General features: G+C 42.5%; 1 protein-coding gene across 3 annotated transcripts in view; it reads left to right on the top strand.

The window, feature by feature from the left end:
* Positions 1 to 19,736, top strand: part of ZNF423 (zinc finger protein 423) — a 234,652-nt gene that overhangs the window by 130,203 nt on the left and 84,713 nt on the right. For 2 of the 3 annotated variants that reach the window (XM_037409438.1, XM_037409439.1), the window contains 2 exons: positions 4,205 to 7,428; positions 14,141 to 14,225. In XM_037409438.1, coding sequence (XP_037265335.1) covers positions 4,205 to 7,428; positions 14,141 to 14,225 — 3,309 coding nt within the window. The remainder of the gene's footprint in view (positions 1 to 4,204; positions 7,429 to 14,140; positions 14,226 to 19,736) is intronic. The other variant, XR_005107730.1, reaches the window with a different exon arrangement.

The raw sequence follows: 19,736 nt of genomic DNA, 5'->3' as shown, positions 1-19,736 counted from the left end.
CAGAGCTGGGAGGGTTTTCACTGCAGGGGAACCCGATGATGCTCTACAATGGTAAACAAGAGGGTTTAGGCAAGGACGAGCTTCAGGTCTAGGCCAGCACACGGGGTCTCTATGCATACCTTTTGTTCTCAAGAGAAGAAGCGGCGGGCTGGGGGGCAGCCCGGGTTTGTGCAGCCCCTGCCCGTGAACGCTGACCCCAGGGCTGGGGCCACACGGGTGAGCGGGCAGCTGAGCCAGCCTGTCCCTCTGCAACCACTTCAAATGCAGCTCAGCAAAAAGTCTGGCGGGTGTGTAACGCTCCCAGCTAGCTTTTAGCAGGGAGATGGGGGAAGGTGTTTGCAGGGACTGAAATTGTGTCTAGTTGATTTTATCTCTGTTAGCAAAACAACTCTGAAATAATAAATATATCAACATCATAAGTGTATGCTGAGACTGCAGTGCTGCTTACTCCTGGCGATCTGTGATGTGCTGTTTGTATCCTTTCTAAAAAGAGAGCACATCTTTTAAGACTTCATTTTATTGTTTTAGCTTCACAAGTATATTTCTGAACTTGGCTCATGCTATCTGGAAGATAAACAGAAAATGAAGTATGATTTATACTACAGTTTGGCCAAATTGCTCTTATTAGAAGGAAAAATACATTTATTGAATGCATTGAGGCTGGAATTAGCTCCTCAGTGATGATGATAAATGCTTGCAGTCCCGTAAACGTGCTGAACATTAAGTTGCTAAATTACTGTACCACTTTGAGATTGATTATCAAGTTTGGCCCTTTAAGCTTCATGACCCACACATATATCCTGAGGACTACTGACATCCTGAAGCTTCCTTAATGCTCTTTTTTTCCTAATTAAACTTTTTATTGAATTTTCTTACCCTTTTAATACTTGTTTTGATTCTCTTATGCGCAAATGACAAAAGCCTTGCACCAGCCATGTGATTCTCTATTTTAGAACAGTCCCACTTTGCAGGATTAGCCATTTTTAATGACTTTAATCTCCTTTTTGAAAGTGATTTTTCTCATTCTGCTACATTCCTTTGATTGCATTAATGTAGAATTATTATTCTAACCATCATTGCCAGACATGTCACACCACATGTAAAATATATCTTCCCACTAAAATATTACTCTGGTAAAATACCTTAGAATTTCCTCCTCAGTTCATTATAGGTCTTTTCTTCAATTTAATATGGCAAGTTAAAATTAACAGGGCTATTTTTCATTCCATAAGGAGATTAATGATAATGAGTTTTCCCTAATTTCTTCAGTTTAGGCCTTTAGTAATTTAGTATCTTGTTTGTAGGGAAGTGAAGTTAGGTTCTTTCTGGGGCTTAAAGTTTCCTAATTCTTTTTATATTGAGAAAGTATGAGAAAAGAGTATAAAAGGAATCTAGAAGTCAAACATGAAAGTCAGGGAGAGGTCTATATCAGGCTAACAAAAGGAGACAACCTTTGCTTTCAACTGCCTATGTAAATGCTTGCAATTTTATTACAAACCCAGCTCTTCAATCTGAGAAATATTAATTTCTTTGAATCCAAATTATATTAGCACAGCAATGTCTTTGTGCATCACTCACAAAGTATTACCAGCTTTCTTTGATTTTATTTTCTGAATAGCCCAATATGTTTGAAGAGCAGCAGCTGGAGGGGAATGAGGGGAACTGGCCCTGTTTGAATGTTAGAGTGCGTTTTGAGGTACATCAGTTCGTTTCAGAGGAAAAAGAGACCTTCTAAAAGATTTGTTCAGTTTGCATGGTGGGCCAATGTAATGGTTGGCACAAGTGCACACGGATGTAACGAAGTTAAAAGCAGTTGGCCCAGCCTGTGTTACCACTGGATTTGGCCCATTGCATCTACAGTTTCAAAAGCGGAACAATGAAGCATTATTCACTGGAGCTGGTTTAAGTGCTGCGGGTTCTCCCTGGTGCAGCCCTTCCCCAGCATACCACTGCCCAGCACAAGGCGCGTGTAGGGTGGCTGCAGAAGGGAAGGTATTTAAAACGCATATATTTTTACATTTATTTCTGCGAAGTGGGCATTTGACATTATTTTAGTCACAGCCAGAAAGCCCGAGCACTAAGTAGCACAACGGTGGTGTGCTTTTTCTCTTGTTGTTTTTCTTCTCTCCCCCCCCCCCCCCGCCCCCCCCTCCCTGGTAGACAGCAGTGGCGGTAGCAAATGCAACATGTGCTGCCCTAGTTCAGGCCCAGCATCCCCCTCTTGCTCCCCTTTGTCTCCTTTCCCCTGGAGGAGCCCAGCTGGCGAGAGGAGGGAATTAGCCAGCCCTGAGCTACCGGCACCTCCCGGGGGCCCCTAATCCAGGCGCTGGCAGCCGGCTGCCTCCTTCCCTCCGCCGGCCCGTGGCCGCAGGTCCGTGGGGACGGAGCCCCGCATGCGGCTGGCGGCAGAGACGGGGGACGGGGCGGGTGGGGGCCGGGGGCTCCCCCGGGACACAGCGAAGCTGCGCCGGCGGCGGGGTGGGCGGTGGAGGTGGTTTCAGTTGGGAACATGAGGCTTTGTTGCAGCCGCAGAGAGAGGCCGGTTCGTGGTCGGGGAGCGAAGCCTGGGAAAAGTTGATGCAAAAATCAGGGGCTCCTCGCCTGTGGCAGAGGTTCGGGCTCTGCCAGGCTCGGAGGGGTTAGTTGAGCACAAAGACCCCCGAGCATCCTAAGAGTGCGGGTGCTTGCTGGGAGCCGGGGTGCCTTGCGGGAGCAGGAGGAGGTGTGTGCTCGGTGTCCAGCATGGCTTTGGAGCAGGAGGTTTAGTTAAACGGGGGAGCGGAGCTCCCTGGGGAGCACGGGGCATATCCTGGAAAACAGGCAGCTCCATCGTGCGGGAAAAGTTGTTTGGTGTGTGTATTTGGTTTAGTTTTTTTGAGGTAGCTCCGTGCTCTCTTTTCCTGGGATGAAAAAGGAGGTCTTTGCCAAAGCAAACGGTGCCACAGGAGCTAGCCTCTTACGGTGGTGATATCCTCATTAGCCGAGCCTTTCTTTGAGAGCTTCTCCGTCGTGTATGTGCTCTTCTCTGCCTGGTGACTCTGTAGTTGGCAGGCACAAGGAGTGCGCGTGTGGCAGCCTACACACACAGTTGGGGATTTTTTTATTGGTTTGTTTTAGTAAGAGCTGAAGTAGGAACATTAAATGTTTTATAAGGACAATGTATCTGGAGAACTGGTTCCCTTTTTGAATCTCCGAATGTATATGCGGTCAGCGCCTTCCCTCATTTACATGAATTTTATTTTTGCTTCATTCCATGGTTCAGTTGTATATCGGGCTAGTGGCATTTTTGCTTCACTCAACATCTCCGCATTTATTGGAATTAGGATATTTGAACTCACTCTCTTCTGTTTCTTGTTAACAGTTCTGTTTATGAAAGCTGCCAACATTTTATGTATTTTTCCTAAAATGACTGTTTTGCTGCTGGATTTGGTGCTGTGTTTCTTTATGGTAATATCAAATTATAAAATATTTTCCAAAGCCTCATATTGAGCAAAGGAAATAGTTATTGAAACAGAGGCTGGGCCTTTGTTGGTTTGTCCTGAAGTTGATTCTTTTGTGACGTCTTGAGATCTCCAATGGTGATTTTCTGGGCTTTCAAAATTTCTTTCTTTTTGTACCAAGCAGGTGACATTACCGTTCATACAAATGAATGTGGTAATGGTGCAGATCTCTTATCTGATTTTCTTGAGCTGTCTCAAATCTGATGCTCTTACTTCACTTAGATGTTCAACTGCTTTTGAACAACTTTTCATTCTATTACAGTTTTGAGACAGAACTGAAGGATTTTGTTTAATGGAGACATTACTTAACATCATCTTGATGTAGCATTTAAAAAGACCCACAAAGTCACAGGTGATCACTTAACACTGTAGCTTTTCGAAATGTTTGTATTGCTTCATTGCACATTGTGTTTTGCTTTCCTTATTCATTGTTTATTGCTTTACAGTACAGTGAGCAGGTGTTAAACCTGCTAAAGAAAAATGCCTTTTATTAATACTGTATGTTGGCATATTTGTGAATTATGTGTGCGAATATAATTTTATTTCTTTCTCAAACCTCCTTTGAAATTCAAGAGATTTTTTTTTAGTTGATTTTTTTAAAATGCTGTAGTAGCAGAAGCCCATAGTGTTGTTGAGAGCTTTGTCCTTATTTCACAGATGCACTGGGAATTGTTTTTAATCTCCTTTCTGCTTTCCCATTACAGATGGTGATGACGACCCACAACTCTCCTGGGTGGCTTCATCTCCCTCCAGCAAAGATGTTGCATCACCCACTCAGATGATAGGAGATGGGTGTGATCTCGGCATCGGGGAGGAGGAAGGGGGGACTGGCCTGCCGTATCCCTGTCAGTTTTGTGATAAGTCCTTCATTCGCCTGAGCTACCTTAAAAGGCACGAGCAGATCCACAGTGACAAACTACCTTTCAAATGCACCTACTGTAGTCGGCTTTTTAAGCACAAGAGAAGTAGGGATCGCCACATAAAGCTTCACACAGGGGATAAAAAGTACCATTGCCATGAATGCGAGGCTGCATTCTCTCGCAGCGACCACCTCAAAATTCACCTGAAAACCCACAGCTCCAGCAAACCGTTCAAGTGTACTGTTTGTAAACGTGGGTTTTCATCTACCAGCTCATTGCAGAGTCACATGCAAGCTCATAAAAAGAACAAGGAACATATGGCAAAGACTGAGAAAGAGGTGAAGAAGGATGATTTTATGTGTGATTACTGTGAAGAGACATTCAGTCAGACTGAAGATTTGGAGAAGCACGTAATGACACGCCACCCACAGCTTTCCGAGAAGGCAGATTTGCAGTGTATTCATTGCCCTGAAGTATTTGCAGACGAAAACTCGCTGCTCTCACACATTCATCAAGCCCATGCCAACAAAAAACACAAGTGCCCTATGTGCCCGGAGCAGTTTTCTTCAGTGGAGGAAGTCTATTGCCACTTGGACAGCCACAGACAACCTGACTCCAGCAATCACAGCATCAGTCCTGACCCAGTCTTGGGGAGCGTGGCGTCCATGAGCAGTGCAACACCTGACTCCAGTGCATCGGTGGAAAGAGGTTCCACCCCAGATTCAACCTTAAAGCCTTTGAGAGGACAAAAGAAAATCAGGTCTGTGGACAGAGAGGAAGGCCAGAACTGGTCTAAAGTTACTTACAGCTGCCCGTACTGCTCAAAGCGTGACTTCAACAGCCTTGCTGTTCTGGAGATCCACCTGAAGACCATTCATGCAGACAAACCTCAGCAAAGCCACACATGCCAGATCTGCCTTGATTCCATGCCTACACTGTACAACTTGAATGAACACGTGAGAAAGGTGCACAAAAACCATGCCTATCCCATGATGCAGTTTAGCAACATTTCTGCCTTTCACTGCAACTACTGCCCGGAGATGTTTGCAGATATCAATAGCTTACAAGAACACATCCGTATTACTCACTGTGGCCCAAATGCTACCCCTCAAGATGGCAACAACGCTTTCTTCTGTAACCAGTGCTCCATGGGCTTTCTGACTGAAGCAACCTTGACTGAGCATATTCAGCAGACTCACTGCAATGTAGGAAATTCAAAATTGGATTCCCCTGTCATTCAGCCAACACAGTCTTTTATGGAAGTTTATTCATGCCCTTATTGCACAAACTCCCCCATTTTTGGCTCCATCCTGAAGCTTACAAAGCATATTAAAGAAAACCACAAGAACATTCCTCTGGCACACAATAAGAAGTCAAAAGCAGAGCAGAGTCCAGTTTCTTCTGATGTTGAAGTCTCTTCCCCTAAAAGGCAACGGCTTTCTGCTAGCGTAAACTCGGTGTCTAATGGTGAATACCCGTGTAATCAGTGTGATCTAAAGTTCTCAAATTTTGAAAGTTTTCAAACCCATTTAAAGTTGCATTTGGAGTTGCTGTTGAGGAAACAGTCTTGCCCTCAGTGTAAAGAAGACTTTGATTCCCAGGAGTCTCTTCTGCAACATCTCACCGTACATTACATGACAACTTCAACTCATTATGTATGTGAGAGCTGCGACAAACAGTTTTCTTCGGTGGATGATTTGCAGAAGCATTTGTTGGACATGCATACTTTTGTGTTGTATCACTGCACCCTTTGCCAAGAAGTTTTTGATTCCAAGGTATCTATCCAAGTACATCTGGCAGTCAAGCATAGCAATGAAAAGAAGATGTATCGTTGCACAGCCTGTAACTGGGATTTTAGGAAGGAGGTGGATCTCCAGATCCACGTGAAGCATAGTCACTTGGGAAATCCATCAAAGTCTCACAAATGCATCTTCTGTGGTGAGACCTTTAGCACAGAGGTAGAGCTGCAGTGCCACATCACAACCCACAGCAAAAAATACAACTGCAAGTTTTGTAGCAAAGCTTTTCATGCCATCATCTTGCTTGAAAAGCACTTGCGGGAAAAACATTGTGTTTTTGATGCTAGCGCTGAAAATGGTACAGCAAATGGCATGACCCCAACGAATAAGAAGACAGAAGGGGCAGATATCCAGAACATGTTAATGAAGAATCCAGATACGTCAAACAGTCATGAAGCCAGTGAGGATGATGTAGATGCTTCTGAGCCCATGTATGGCTGTGACATTTGTGGGGCTGCCTACACTATGGAGGTCCTCTTGCAAAACCATCGTTTGAGAGATCATAACATCAGGCCTGGGGAGGATGACTGTTCTAGGAAGAAAGCAGAATTCATCAAAGGTAGCCACAAGTGTAATATCTGCTCAAGGACCTTTTTCTCAGAAAATGGCCTGAGAGAGCACATGCAGACCCATCGAGGCCCAGCTAAGCACTACATGTGCCCCATCTGTGGGGAACGTTTCCCATCACTCCTGACCCTGACGGAGCACAAAGTCACTCACAGCAAGAGTTTGGATACAGGGACATGTCGGATCTGCAAAATGCCGCTGCAGAGCGAGGAGGAATTTATCGAGCACTGCCAGATGCATCCAGATCTCAGAAACTCTCTCACCGGGTTTCGCTGTGTTGTCTGCATGCAGACGGTCACCTCTACCCTTGAGCTGAAAATTCATGGGACGTTTCATATGCAGAAATTGGCAGGAAACTCTGCAACCTCATCGCCCAATGGCCAGGCCTTGCAAAAACTCTACAAGTGTGCATTGTGCTTGAAGGAGTTCCGGAATAAGCAGGACTTGGTAAAGTTGGATGTGAACGGCCTTCCCTATGGGCTGTGTGCTGGATGCATGACCAGGAGCACCAATGGACAGTCTTCGGGCTTGACTCCACAGGAGGTGAATGAGAGACCGTGTGGCAGTCTGAGGTGTCCAGAGTGTAGTGTCAAATTTGAAAGTGCTGAAGACCTAGAGAGCCACATTCAGGTAGACCACCGAGACCTGACGCCTGAGACTAGTGGCCAAAGGAAAGGTACCCAGACGTCCCCTGTTCCCAGAGTAAGTACAACCGACCTTTAAAATGTCTGAGGGATATAAGGTAGACCTTCGATGTGATCGAGAACTGATCTGATGTTATTTTTTTCCAACTGTCACTTTATAAAATCACTTGTGCTACTAAAAACTCAAACAGAACAGGTGGAAAGCTGGAGTACTGCACATAGAAAAATTAGATGTTGCTCAGTCTCACAGGGTCCTTGTTTCCTAGTGGCAGTGCATCAGATTTTTTATCATAAAACTGCCCTAGATTTACCAGCAGAGAGCTGAGGCACTTGAGTGGTGGGGATTGAGTTTGTCCATGAATTCTGATGCTGTTGAACTGGCTTATCTGGAAAAGCTGGGACATTTCCATGAAAAAAGGAGATGCTGAGTACCCAAACCAAAAATAATCTGATCTGTCATACTCGAGAAATTAGAGTATTTCTTACCAGGGAACTAAACACAGGCAGGAGGTTCTTTTGAGAATGGAACTTTTGAGGAAAAACGTAGTGAAATCCAGCCTACCCCCCAAATTCTCACTTAAAACAAATTACTGTGCTGAAGAGCTTGTCCTTACGGATGTCTGTCAGATTGAATGTTCTGAGGCTACTTGGCTCTCAGTGTGCATACGTGTGCTTGTGCGTGCGTGTCTGTGTGTATGATTTTAAACATTATTTTAAAATTACCTGCTTCGTGGCCCTCCAGTAAGATAAGTAGTTTTCTTAGAAAATCTGGGAATTGTTGTCTAATGCAGGTTACATATAAGTGTGCTCTCCTTTAATGTTTGCAGATAGCCTGCTTTCCCATTTCTTAGCTTACAAGATAACCTGGGAACATGCAGATCCAAGGTTTCAGAAGCCTACTCAGGAGATTAATATCATTTGCAGTTTATAGTCTTTTAAAATTATTTGTTGACATTTTGGTTCAAGAATGGGCCAAATCAGTCCTTCCTCTGTCAGGAACAGATGGAATGAGAAGTAGATTTTGGAAATCTTCTCGGGAGACCAACAGCAGACACATCTGAGTATTGATATCATCTGACATTTTTAATTAAACATGATGGGGTGAGATTTTCAAAAGTATCTAAGGAAATTAGGCACCCAACTCCTAATGAATAATTCCAGCCGTAGATGCCTGTTTATGTCAATCTGCTAATTAAAGCACCCACAAACACACCTTACTGCATTAGAAGAACCTGAAAATACCATTCAGCTAGAACACCAGAGGCTCAGCAAGTAAGAGAAGACCCGAAGTATGTCCTGAGGACGCAGATTGAGATGCCTCCAATAGCTGGCGCAGGCTGTGTCCCCAGCAGGACTTGTTAGCTCCGGCTGAGTGTGGGGGCGCGTGGGGCGGCATGGCCGGCTGAGCTGGGCTGTGCGTGGCCGGCTCAGAGCACGGCACTGCCTGCCCAGCACCCGCTGGCCTCAATGCCCCGTTCCAAGCTTCTGAGATAATCCCACAGAAAGCTTAATTTTTTTTTCTTTTTTTTTTAGTAAAACAACTGGATATTGTTCCCTCTGGGTGCGGTGAATGTGTGACTAAGCTTCCAGGCACACACGCTTAATTCTGCAGAAGGATGAGGAATGGAAATATCCCTCCCTGGTGTGATACCTTTTGAGAGTTCGGCTGGGACTCTGGCTAGGTCATTCTCCTTCCTCCTCCTCAGGCCTTTATTTCCTTCTAAATTCTTTAAAGCACCTCTGTTTTCTTAGGTAGGGCTAATTCTTACTATATAGGGCTGTGCCTGTAGTCTAAAGTATTACCTTTTCTTTGTTACCAGCTATCAGAAGCAGAATACATTGCCGTTTTCTGCTCTTATTTCTGGCTTTAACTCTTTCTTTCAGTGACAGCTTCCATACTTGTTCTCTCAGGGGACAGTTTTAAGTTCTTCAATAAGGTAAATGCTTTGAATTTCATCCTGTGAAGAAAGGTCTTGGTTCCTTTGTGGAAGATAATGAAAAATCAGCATTTGCGATGATGGCAAATGGTACCTTCAACAGGTGTCTATGGCCTGCACATATGCTAATATCGGAGACCTTTATGGTATGCATCCCAGGAATAGACACATTGTTATTAGGAATAATTCATTATCTTACCCTTCATTATAGGTACAAGACCTGAATTCTGATACCTGTTCACATGGAAACTATTGGTGTTTCACTCAGGTTTCTCGAGGCAGTGAGTGCCCTTTGTGTCTGCCTAGCAGAGTGTTTTGCAAAGAATTATGCTGTCTTTCAAATGGTGATAAAACTCTGTATTTCAAGAACAGCATTTACTTAACTTCATTGGCTTCATAGCAAAGCTGAGCAAGTTGAACATTCTCTCTCTTGTCATCTTGTTAGCATGCTGCGCACGGGTAAAATACCCTTTCACTGGAACGATCTTAAATGCTCAATGCATGTAGAGTAATTTGCTGATGTCCAGAGAAGAGCTGCTTCTCTCCAATTCTTGAGCACTTTCACATTTCTTTTTTAAACACCTTATTGATTTTTCTTTCTTAAACAGAAGAGCAGTTGAAGATTAGAACAATGTACAGTCAGAAAGAAAATATAGGGAGATTTAAGTAGTGGGTATAGGTTTCAGAGTAAATAAGAATAAGCAGAATGAAATCAAAGCAAATGGAAAGATGATTATGACATACAAAATCCATAACTTATTTCAATGTCAGAAATTGCTCCACCAGCAGTTATACTTCTTGAATTGAAGAGGTGAGTGTGGAAGCCTAAAGGAATTTCAGGAAAAACCTTAACTGAAGATATAACCCCAAAGTGAAAGAAAGGAAGAAAATAAATATTAGCTCTTGATGAATAAAAAATGAAAATACTTGAGAAGAAAAAAAATAGAGCAGGAGAAAAAGAACAATTCCTTTTTATTGTATGGATTTAAGTTTGCCTATATGTGCACATGGATATAACAATTGTCTCTTGGACATCTAATCATGATGGTCAATGAGAGAGATTTCCGGACAGACAAAGTTTTTGCCTTGTGTACATGGCAACATCCGTATTGGATGTGTACATGGCAACATCTGTATTGGAAGATTTGTTATTAGGAGATTTTAAATCAAGTCAGTGGTATTCCACAAGGAACATCACTAAGACGAATAAATAAAATACACCTTAGTAGTAAAAGATGGCTCTAACATCAATTTGTGTTTGATTCTTATAGTTTTACGTGAGCTATTCTGTTTGGATAGGACTAAAAGGGTTTTTTTAGATGAGCATCACAAGTGGAGGTGCCATTCCTGTATCTGACACATGTACAGCTCAAGACCTTTTTTAACTCTTATTACGATCACATCAGAGGTAGTGCTTTCTGAACATACTTCTGTAAGAGCTTCAGTTTTGAATACATTTCATTGATTCCTTTTATCATGTCTTTTAGAGGAATGTGCACATCTTGAGAAACATGACTAGTTGTTTACTACTGAGATTTCTCATTGCCCCTTGTAATACTGGAAGCAGTCACACTTCAGGCTGCTGTTTCTCTTACACAGATTTGTCCTTATTTTGTACCAGTTATCATGAACAATGCTTGTTTAACATTGACAATGGCAAATGCTTAGACTTCAATTAAATTTCTATCTTGAATAGTGCTACTATTTTTAGCCCACCTGCGTTATTTGGACTGAAGAAGCAAAGGAGGTGACATAGCAAGTTGGAAGAATGAACCCTATTGTGCTCCTTTACTCAGTTCCTTTTCTCCTGCACATTTATTGGACTCAATTCCTTGTCTTTGTTCTCCCCCATAGCCCTTCTCTTCCCTTGTAAATTCACTTGAATGGAGGAATATTTTCTTTGTAGAACAGGAAACCATTTCCAGATTTAAAGGAGGACAGTCTGGAAAACCCATGGGAACAACAGTTATTTCAGAAAAGAAACCAGAACCCTCTGTTGTTATTACTACTATTTTGTGCCAAGATTAGAATTAAATATCTTGACTTAATGGGGACTGAGGTCTCTGCTGAAGGCCTGCTCATCTGGTCTCCTGTGTCACCTAGATGCCATTGCCTAGACTCTTAGCTTCTCAGAGGCTGGGCGCATTTGTTGTCACCACTTGTGAAGACAGAACTTTAAAAACGGATAACTGACCTAAGACAGAACTTTAAAAACAGATAACTGACCCATTGTTAATGTTTATGAAGCCATGAAGCCATGATGATCATATTCGGTACCACAAATCACACAACCTTGTATTAAAACTAGTGCTCTCCATTTACTGAGAATGGAATCATATTTTGTGATATTCTTTTAGAAAGAATGATTAATGAGCCAAAAAATCAGCTCTTCCATCTCTTGCATATCCATTTGGGTGCTAATCTAGCTATAGTTATTTCGTGGCCTGTATGGGGCCGTTTATTAATATCACTCTATATCTAGTGGGGTACCCTGTCACAAGAGCTGTCATCTCTGTTGAACAGCTCTTTTGCATGAACATATCTTAGCGGAGGCTAAAGATAATACTCAGAGGAAGTCTGAAATCTGTGTCTTCTCTGAGGGGTGGTCACGCCAAGCAGAGTGTTTTATGAGTTTGTGAAATGGTGTAGAGAAGTTCTCACTGAGTCTGTGGCTAAACAAAGACATCCTGTCTCTAGATCTGCTACTAAGTAGCTTTCAGGAGAACCAAAATCGATTTAAAAAATGAATCATTTGTCTGTGTTTAATGTAACTCTAAAGGTTTGAAATAGATTTGAGCTGAGATATTGTCCTTTCTAGCTAGTGACTTAGGGAACCCTCATAACAGAGATAATTGTTGAACAAGACACAGAACTTAGATATGAAGTTTCAAAGAAGAGGAAGGTTTCAAGTTTTAAATGTGACCACATGAATCATTCACTGCCCAACACCATTTTTCTCTTCCAAGATTTTTTGTGTTTTGTTTTGGTTTTAAAGTTAGGAGCCCTCAGCATGTCTATGCCAGTGTGTTTGAGAGAACATGTGTCTGTATGTGTGCTGTGCTCGTCTGCTGGAATAGGTTCCCAAGAAAGAGTGCTGCAGAAATCCAGCTGCTTTTCCATTAACAGCCTTGCTTTCTGAATGGACTCCAGGAGGATACTTTCTTGAGCTGCCTAGGGATAACTAGCCATTCCAGACTATTTCCTTTTCTATGGTTGGCTGTGTCAGGTTTCGGCCAATGGAGTAAAGCCTTCTTCCTATTATCATGTTAATCACCCATTGTTGTTTTAGCCTAGAGAGCCCTGCCTATGTGCTAACACATACTGCGTACAGAATTCATGGAATACGCATAGCATCCGTAGACTGGTGCATTTGTTATTATGGTATTACAGCATGTTCATTAACCTCCAGCAGGCTAACTTGTTGCCATTGATGACATGGGAAGTAGTTAAGAAGCTCTTGGCAGCACCTAATTTGTTCTTTCCTCAGCAGGTGCTCGAGGAAATTGGATCCCATGCGCAGAGGGGGTGACAGCAACTCCTCTGTTTAACTCAAAACTTCTGACTTATTACTGCTGTCCTAAAAATGGGATTCTATACCTAGGTGTGGGGCGGAGGCTGTAAGAAAAAATAATGTGTATCTAAAAGTGCACAAAAAATACCTGCAAAACGTTTTGCTTCAAATAAGTTAAGAGGGTGTTTTTAACTGAATTGGGTTTCTCAGTGCTAATGGCTTGGGGTTCTCAGCCATTCCTTGGCTAACTGAGCTTGTGGCCAGTGCGCGGCGATTTCACATACATTCTGCTGCCATCCACTCGAGCCGTAAGGATACAGACCGCATGCTCATGCCTAGTGGCAAGTATTGCAGTAGGAGTTATTCTGTAGGAAGAAGTAAGAACAAAAGGACCAATTTTTTCTAAAATGCACATCAAAGGATGTCTATTTAGATAGCATATACCCATGCAGTAAATGAGCACACACATTAGACCAAAGCGCCGTGCTCCTGCTTTGGGAAATAAGAGTTTTTGCAAGTGTACAAAAGCTTAGCAATCATGTTTTATTTTTTTTTCCTAACTTGAATGTCTGACTTGTCAACATACATTTTAATTTCTACAAATGATTTTGTGGATTTTTTCCTGTCATGTTGCACAAGTATACACACCACTGTCAATCTGAGTGCAAACCCCATTTTCCCTATTTGAATAAATGGTTCATGTAATTGCCTCTTCACACTATCTCCTCACTTCTGCAGCTAAGCTTCCCTGGTATGACTTTGAGATGGAGAAAATACACAATAGATTGCACTAGGAAACAATTCTTTGTGGTAATGCAGTTTTTCCAAGATTTCTGATGGGAGACCATTAGAAAATGTGTTTTTTTCCTTTTGTCCTTCACTTCCCCAAGTAACTATAGGTGTATTGCCTACTGTATTTTGATTTTAACTAAAGATTGATTTTCTTTGAGAAAGTTAATCTTACGCTGAAAACAGAATTACCTTCCAATGTCTTTTATTTCACTGTGCAGGAATTTTTACTGCAATGGGTTAAATCACATGAGCAATCTGTTTACGGCTCAAGTACACAATCAGATTTTCATGTACTATCATTTGAAATTTTTAAACTTGAAAATAAAATTTCTCCTCAAGTAGGCTGTTAATTAGAGATTGTATTTATGGTCCCAGAAAAGCCCGACCCAACTTGGTGTCTTGTTAGGGATACGTGAGCAGAAAAGGCCTCAGTGGCGGAAAGTTGAAGCACATAACATGCTATATTCATGATCACACTTGCCTTATGCTACAGTGCAGTTCTCTCTAATCTCTTTTTGGTTATTAAACAGAAAAAGACCTATCAATGCATCAAGTGCCAGATGACCTTTGAGAATGAGAGAGAGATACAAATCCATGTCGCTAACCATATGATTGGTAAGACATTCTTTAAACTAGGCCACTCATTGGCTGCTTGTTTTTTGCTACTCTTTGAAAATCATTATTCTAATAACTTGTTAATATTCATGCTGTAATTTATTTTTTTTATCTTTCAAGGAAAATGATTTTGATGTAATGATTCTTCACTTCAAAGCTTTTTAAATATGTGGTTATAAAAGTGTTACTGCTGAGCTTTTTTCCTTATCCTTTTGAGTCCTCATGTAGCATTTTCATTTATATTAAAATCAAACTTTTGACAGTATCTTCCATTTGATAGCATAAATTTCTCTCTATCCATGTAAAAAGTACTTGCTGGTTGTCAACCACTTAGGAGCAATTATGTTTCAATTTTGTATGTCATGACATTGAATAGATTTAACTGCTAGCATTTTCCCAGCTAAGTGTGGTGAATTCCTGAGGAACATTGTCAAAACAAAACACTTACAGAGTTATTTCAGTGAGGTTTTTTCTTCTTTTCCCAGCAATTCTGGACTTCAGAAAGTTCAACTTTTCAGACATACAAGTGTTTTAAAAATCAGTGCTTGCTGCCTTCTACTACAGTCCTGTCACAAGAGTTTGTAGTAAAGTGTTGTCATCTGATGGGTTGTATTTCTGCTGCAGCTGTATGATTACTTTACTGATGAACTCAAAGAAATGTTTTTGCTGTCTATACAGATGTTATAAATATATGTGTTGGCCCAACAGGTCAGCTTACCTTGATGCATAGACCACAAAGGAGTTACTTACACAGGCCACTGTGGGTATATGTTGGATGAGATTCTTCAAGGACCCTACAGCGTACTCTGTGCATCTCATATGTTCACATGCAGCATTTACCTCCCACAGGCATAATGGTTTTCCTTCAACAATTTTACATTTACGAAACCATCCTCCCGCCAGTGCATGTATGTAACTCCTATTAGCTTTGAAGTGAATTATGCATAAATATCAGAGAGAGAGAAATACAGACTGACACAGTCTTTGCACCCCCACCCCCAAATGGAAAATATACATGTCAGTCACAATAATTCTCATCCGAGAGCCAGGCAGGAACCTCAAGTCAATGTCAAACAGGTTAAGATGAAGATATCTAAAAATGTTTGCTTTTGTAGCAGGTGTTAATGTAATCTCTTGTTTGCAAGCTTGAAGACTGAGATCCTTGTTAATTGGACCATAGTGATTTCATGTAGCTCCCCCCTAGATTTTTTTTTCAAGAAGCCTGAAAGAAAGAAGTCCTTAGGCAAGCTTAGCACTTGTTTCAACTTAATTTGTGATCCAGTAGCTAATAAATACAAAGGTCATCAAGTGCTGAGTTAAGGTTCTGCTTCATTTGAGAGGGGAATTATCTTTCCTTTTGGAAAGATGCAATTTCTTCATTTTCCAGTAACTGATGTGTGAAGTTTATTTATGTATATCCCCAAATTAGTGCTGCCTGGAATAATACACGGTGTATATATATGACATTATAAGGTTCACTATTAGTGCTATTGGAAATCAACAGTGATAGAAGGTATAGGAGGCTGAGAAAGGTGCAGAGCTGCGGTTTGTGAAAACTCTACCTGTTGTTTCCTTGAAGCTGTACATAAGTTATTATACATATTTGGAAGAACTCTGTATAAGTACAAAGATGTATATGGAGTCAGTTCCGTACACCTAGAACATGGTAAATACCAGGACGTGGTAAGAAAATGCATGAACATTCCATTGTGGTGTCATAGCTTGTGTTGCTTTGCTGAGATACAGACTAAGAGCCTTCATTAAGTTCAAGTCATCACTTCATTTTATGGTGCAGTTTGGGAACGAGTGAAGTGTAGACACATAGAGCCAAGCTTCCTCGCACTCTGAGCATCTCAGTTCACAAGGCAGTGGGCCCCCTCTCCTTCAGGACATGTGACTGCTTCCAAAAAGGTGTTGCCAGCAAGTCTGTTGTTGGTATTTGTGCTTTACTGAGGAGTACTGAAGGCGAAAGAAGAGACTAGATGTCACAGTTTCTGCAGCAATAAATACTGTGCAGATTTTTGGTGTTAATTTGCATAGTGCTGAGTCAGTAATAATAAGGAGAGTGATGGATTGCCTCTTGGGCTTGCTCCTGTGCCCTTTGTTCTAAGCCTGAGAGCCTTGATCCCTTAGTCAGGCCATAGGAGAGATGGACATGTGCGTCCTTACTGCTCAGGCTGGTTTGTCACTTATAAAATAAGGGGTGCAAGAGTTTCCTTTCTCTGTGTTATGCTGAGTCTAGTCAGATGGGCAGAAAGAAGCTAATATAGCTGTTTCTGCAGCCCAGGTCTGTGTCACGGGAGTTGTTAATGTCGTAATTGTCAATTTAAGACCTACAGGTGAGGATTTGTTTGTGCGGGGGGCGTGTGTGGGGGTGTGTGCACTGAGATCCCAGGGTGAACATATGGGTGTTTGGGGAACAGGGGGGAGCTTGTCCTCAGACTGTGACTCCTCAGGAGCCTAGGGTTGGACTCAACGAACTTGTATCTGTCTAAAATTAAGGTATCTGGTTTAATATAGTCATTGAAATGCTGTCTGGGGAAAATGAATGATTGATACCAATCTAAGATAAGAATTTGAGTAGGATAAGCATTTCCAGGGAGAGATTTTTATCTCTCTTTTGAATTTGAAGTGAGCCAAGACAATGAAGTTAGCCTTGACGTGTAATTTTTAGGTAAAAAACCCCATGGCTTTGATAATCCAGGACCTCTCAGCAGCACTTTCTTCTCATACTTTGAGAAACACAAAACCAATAGTTGAGATATCCTAAGCACTTGTTTACAGTTTTATTCTGCTCAAGTGACTATCAACAAAGGAATCCCTGCTCTGTAGCAGTGACACCTCTTAAGTGTCAATGTCCGTAATATGATTAAAGAATTCAATTATTTCTGATATCGTAGTCTTAAAAAGTGCATATAGTTAGGTTGGCTGTGCCTCCCTCTTCAAGCTCTCAGCTCCTCAGTCTGGAGTCGGAGGCCCTGCTCATAATTCATAGGGGTAGGGGTTTTATTTTTTTCAAAACAGTATGCAGGGAATTTCCAGTGCTACTCCCACAGACCGCTTTGAAAAATTACCCTCCTGCACTCTAGCCCTTCATATCCTGTACACAAACACAGAGGCACACTGGGTCCTGCGCAGGGTCTCTGGGGAAGGAGCAGGCTGGATACATCCCCAGAGGAGGTAAATGGTAGATGTTTTGTTTCATTTTACACTGGGGCCTGTAGGAGGGCTGTAAGCAGCAGAACAGACCTCCTCAGCTGCGGTTAGCCAGGAAGGGATCTGTTTAGAAATGTTTTCAGCCGGCAGGGGGGTTAGGGGTGGAATTTTTCGAAAGCAGAGATCTTTGAAACATTGCACTGATTGGGGCTCCTTTGAAACATTTCCATGCCCACAGAAAGGGGATCCCCCTTTGAAACATTTACAGGCGTTGGGGAGTCCACCTGGGACTATATCAAAAACTTTCAGTAGTTCTTGCTGCCTCTGTACTTGCTTACCTCCTGTTGCGCTGACCTGGCCATGTTTAAAGCTTCTCCCCCTTATCTCCCCACCTACCACAGCCTCTGATGTGCAGCCTCTATTAGATGCAGGGGAGGATGGGCGTACGCAGCCCTGGGCTCTATGGGGGGGCACTGAGCAGCCATGGCAGCAGCCAGCAGCACGGAAATCTGTGCAGCTCCTCCCCAGTGGCTGGGGAGCTATGGAACTTCAGTCTCCACCACAGGGCCACCGCCAAGTCCCCGTGGCACACCAGTGATGGCTGCCCTGGGGAAGGAGCCCCAGCACTCTCCTGTCCCACACTGCCAAGGACCCCCAGCTCGGAGCCCTGCAGAGGGAACATCAGGATTTGGGCCAGGGTTTTCCTACTGGGTTTTTACAGCTGTGCTGTTCCCACAGCCAAGTCGGGTGCCCTAATTAATATTTTTCAGGGTGCAAAAAAGTCCACAGACTTGTTGCTCTCCAGGCGGGTCAGGTCACCCAGTATCAAGGGAAAATGCATTTGGATCCATGCTGGGGCTCTCAGCTGTTTGGGTAAGAGAAGCGAATGTAGCAGCGCTTCTCTCTGTCGCTGTTAGATGGGGAATGTTTTCTATTTAATGTTCAAAAAGATGAACAACTGTCCCCACCCTTCTTTCTCCCTTTCTTTAAGGAAGTCTCCTGGCAAACATGCACGGGAAGCTCAATTGGAGTGTAGTTAGGGCTGGAACAGGGAAAATAATGATTCCTGGTCATGCTCTAACACTGGGCTTGCTGCGGGACCTTCCTGCCTCTGGCTGCAGAGGAGTGTGTTTGTGGGCTCGTGAGAGGCTGTCCGGCTCCTCTGAGCTCAACAGAGCGCTTCCCCGGTGCCACTCCTGTCCTTACATGTGCAATTGCCAGTGCTCCCAGTCAAAATTCAGATCTGAATGCCGGTGAGCAGCGAGAGAGGGAGGGGGGCGCAGGCTGGGCAAGTTGCCGTATGTGCGATGTGAAACATGAGGCCCTGTTTGTGCTTTGAGAGCCACTGGGGACAGAAGGGAGTGCTGGAGGGAAGAGTTCCAGAAGTCACATTGAAATTGTTCAGTGGTCTGGTTCTTGGACTGCTGTCTGGGTAAATACTTCCCTGTCTGATGTGACAGGGACAACCAAGTTAAGCCACATGTTTGGAGGAGCAGGTAGAGTTTTGTGAGTACTGCCGTAAGCTGTGGCATGCCGTACATTGTATGTGGTATAGGACTCCAAGTATCTGAATTACCTTGCCTGCCCTTGGAGGTCATGTTTCAAGTTCTGGAAACACTCTGCTAGAATTAAACACAAAGAGGAGGGATAACATGCATCCACAGTTATGTTTCTTTCAGATGCATACAAATATTCTAAACAAAAAATGACCAAATAAAGGTTTGTTATTTTGTTAACATTTAAATATAACAAAGTAAGTTTGTTGCGCATAAGAGGTTAAACTGTAATAATAACTACAGAAATAATTTTCTAAAAAACAGCAGTTTAGGAAGCTGATTTTATGTTTGAAACAATTAGCGGGTGATACCAAGCTCAAGCAGTAAGATGAAACCAGCAGAGTGGTGAAGAGGTTGAGATAGTATTCAAAGTCAAACATAAACCAATGTATTCCCAGTTATGTTTCCCTTTTCTGTTTAAAAATTGAAGCAGTTTTATCTTTTTATTTAGGAACTCACAGTTTTCATAAATTCAGATCTTAACAAAGTTGCTAACTTATGTATTTCCGAAATAAAAATTCGGACTCTTTTTGAGTGGTCTTGGACTCTTGCCTGTCACAGTAGATTTTAAGTGTGTGTGTATGTGAAAAGGATGTAGGTAAAGACCGTTTTTGCAGAACTGATTTTTACAGATGTGGAAATACTAGCCTTGGGCATCTCTGATGAGGATGTGAAGCATTTCTGGTACTCGGGCCTGATCTTGTGAAGTGCTTTGTTCCTTGTTCTCATTGATTTGGGAGCTGAGGACAGCTAATGCTTCTCACAGTCTCTCTTACAATAAAACATTTTTTTTTTTTCA

Source organism: Falco rusticolus, chromosome 15 (genome assembly GCF_015220075.1).
Source record: "Falco rusticolus isolate bFalRus1 chromosome 15, bFalRus1.pri, whole genome shotgun sequence".
NCBI lineage: Eukaryota > Metazoa > Chordata > Aves > Falconiformes > Falconidae > Falco > Falco rusticolus.
This window is presented reverse-complemented; position numbering and strand designations above follow the sequence as displayed.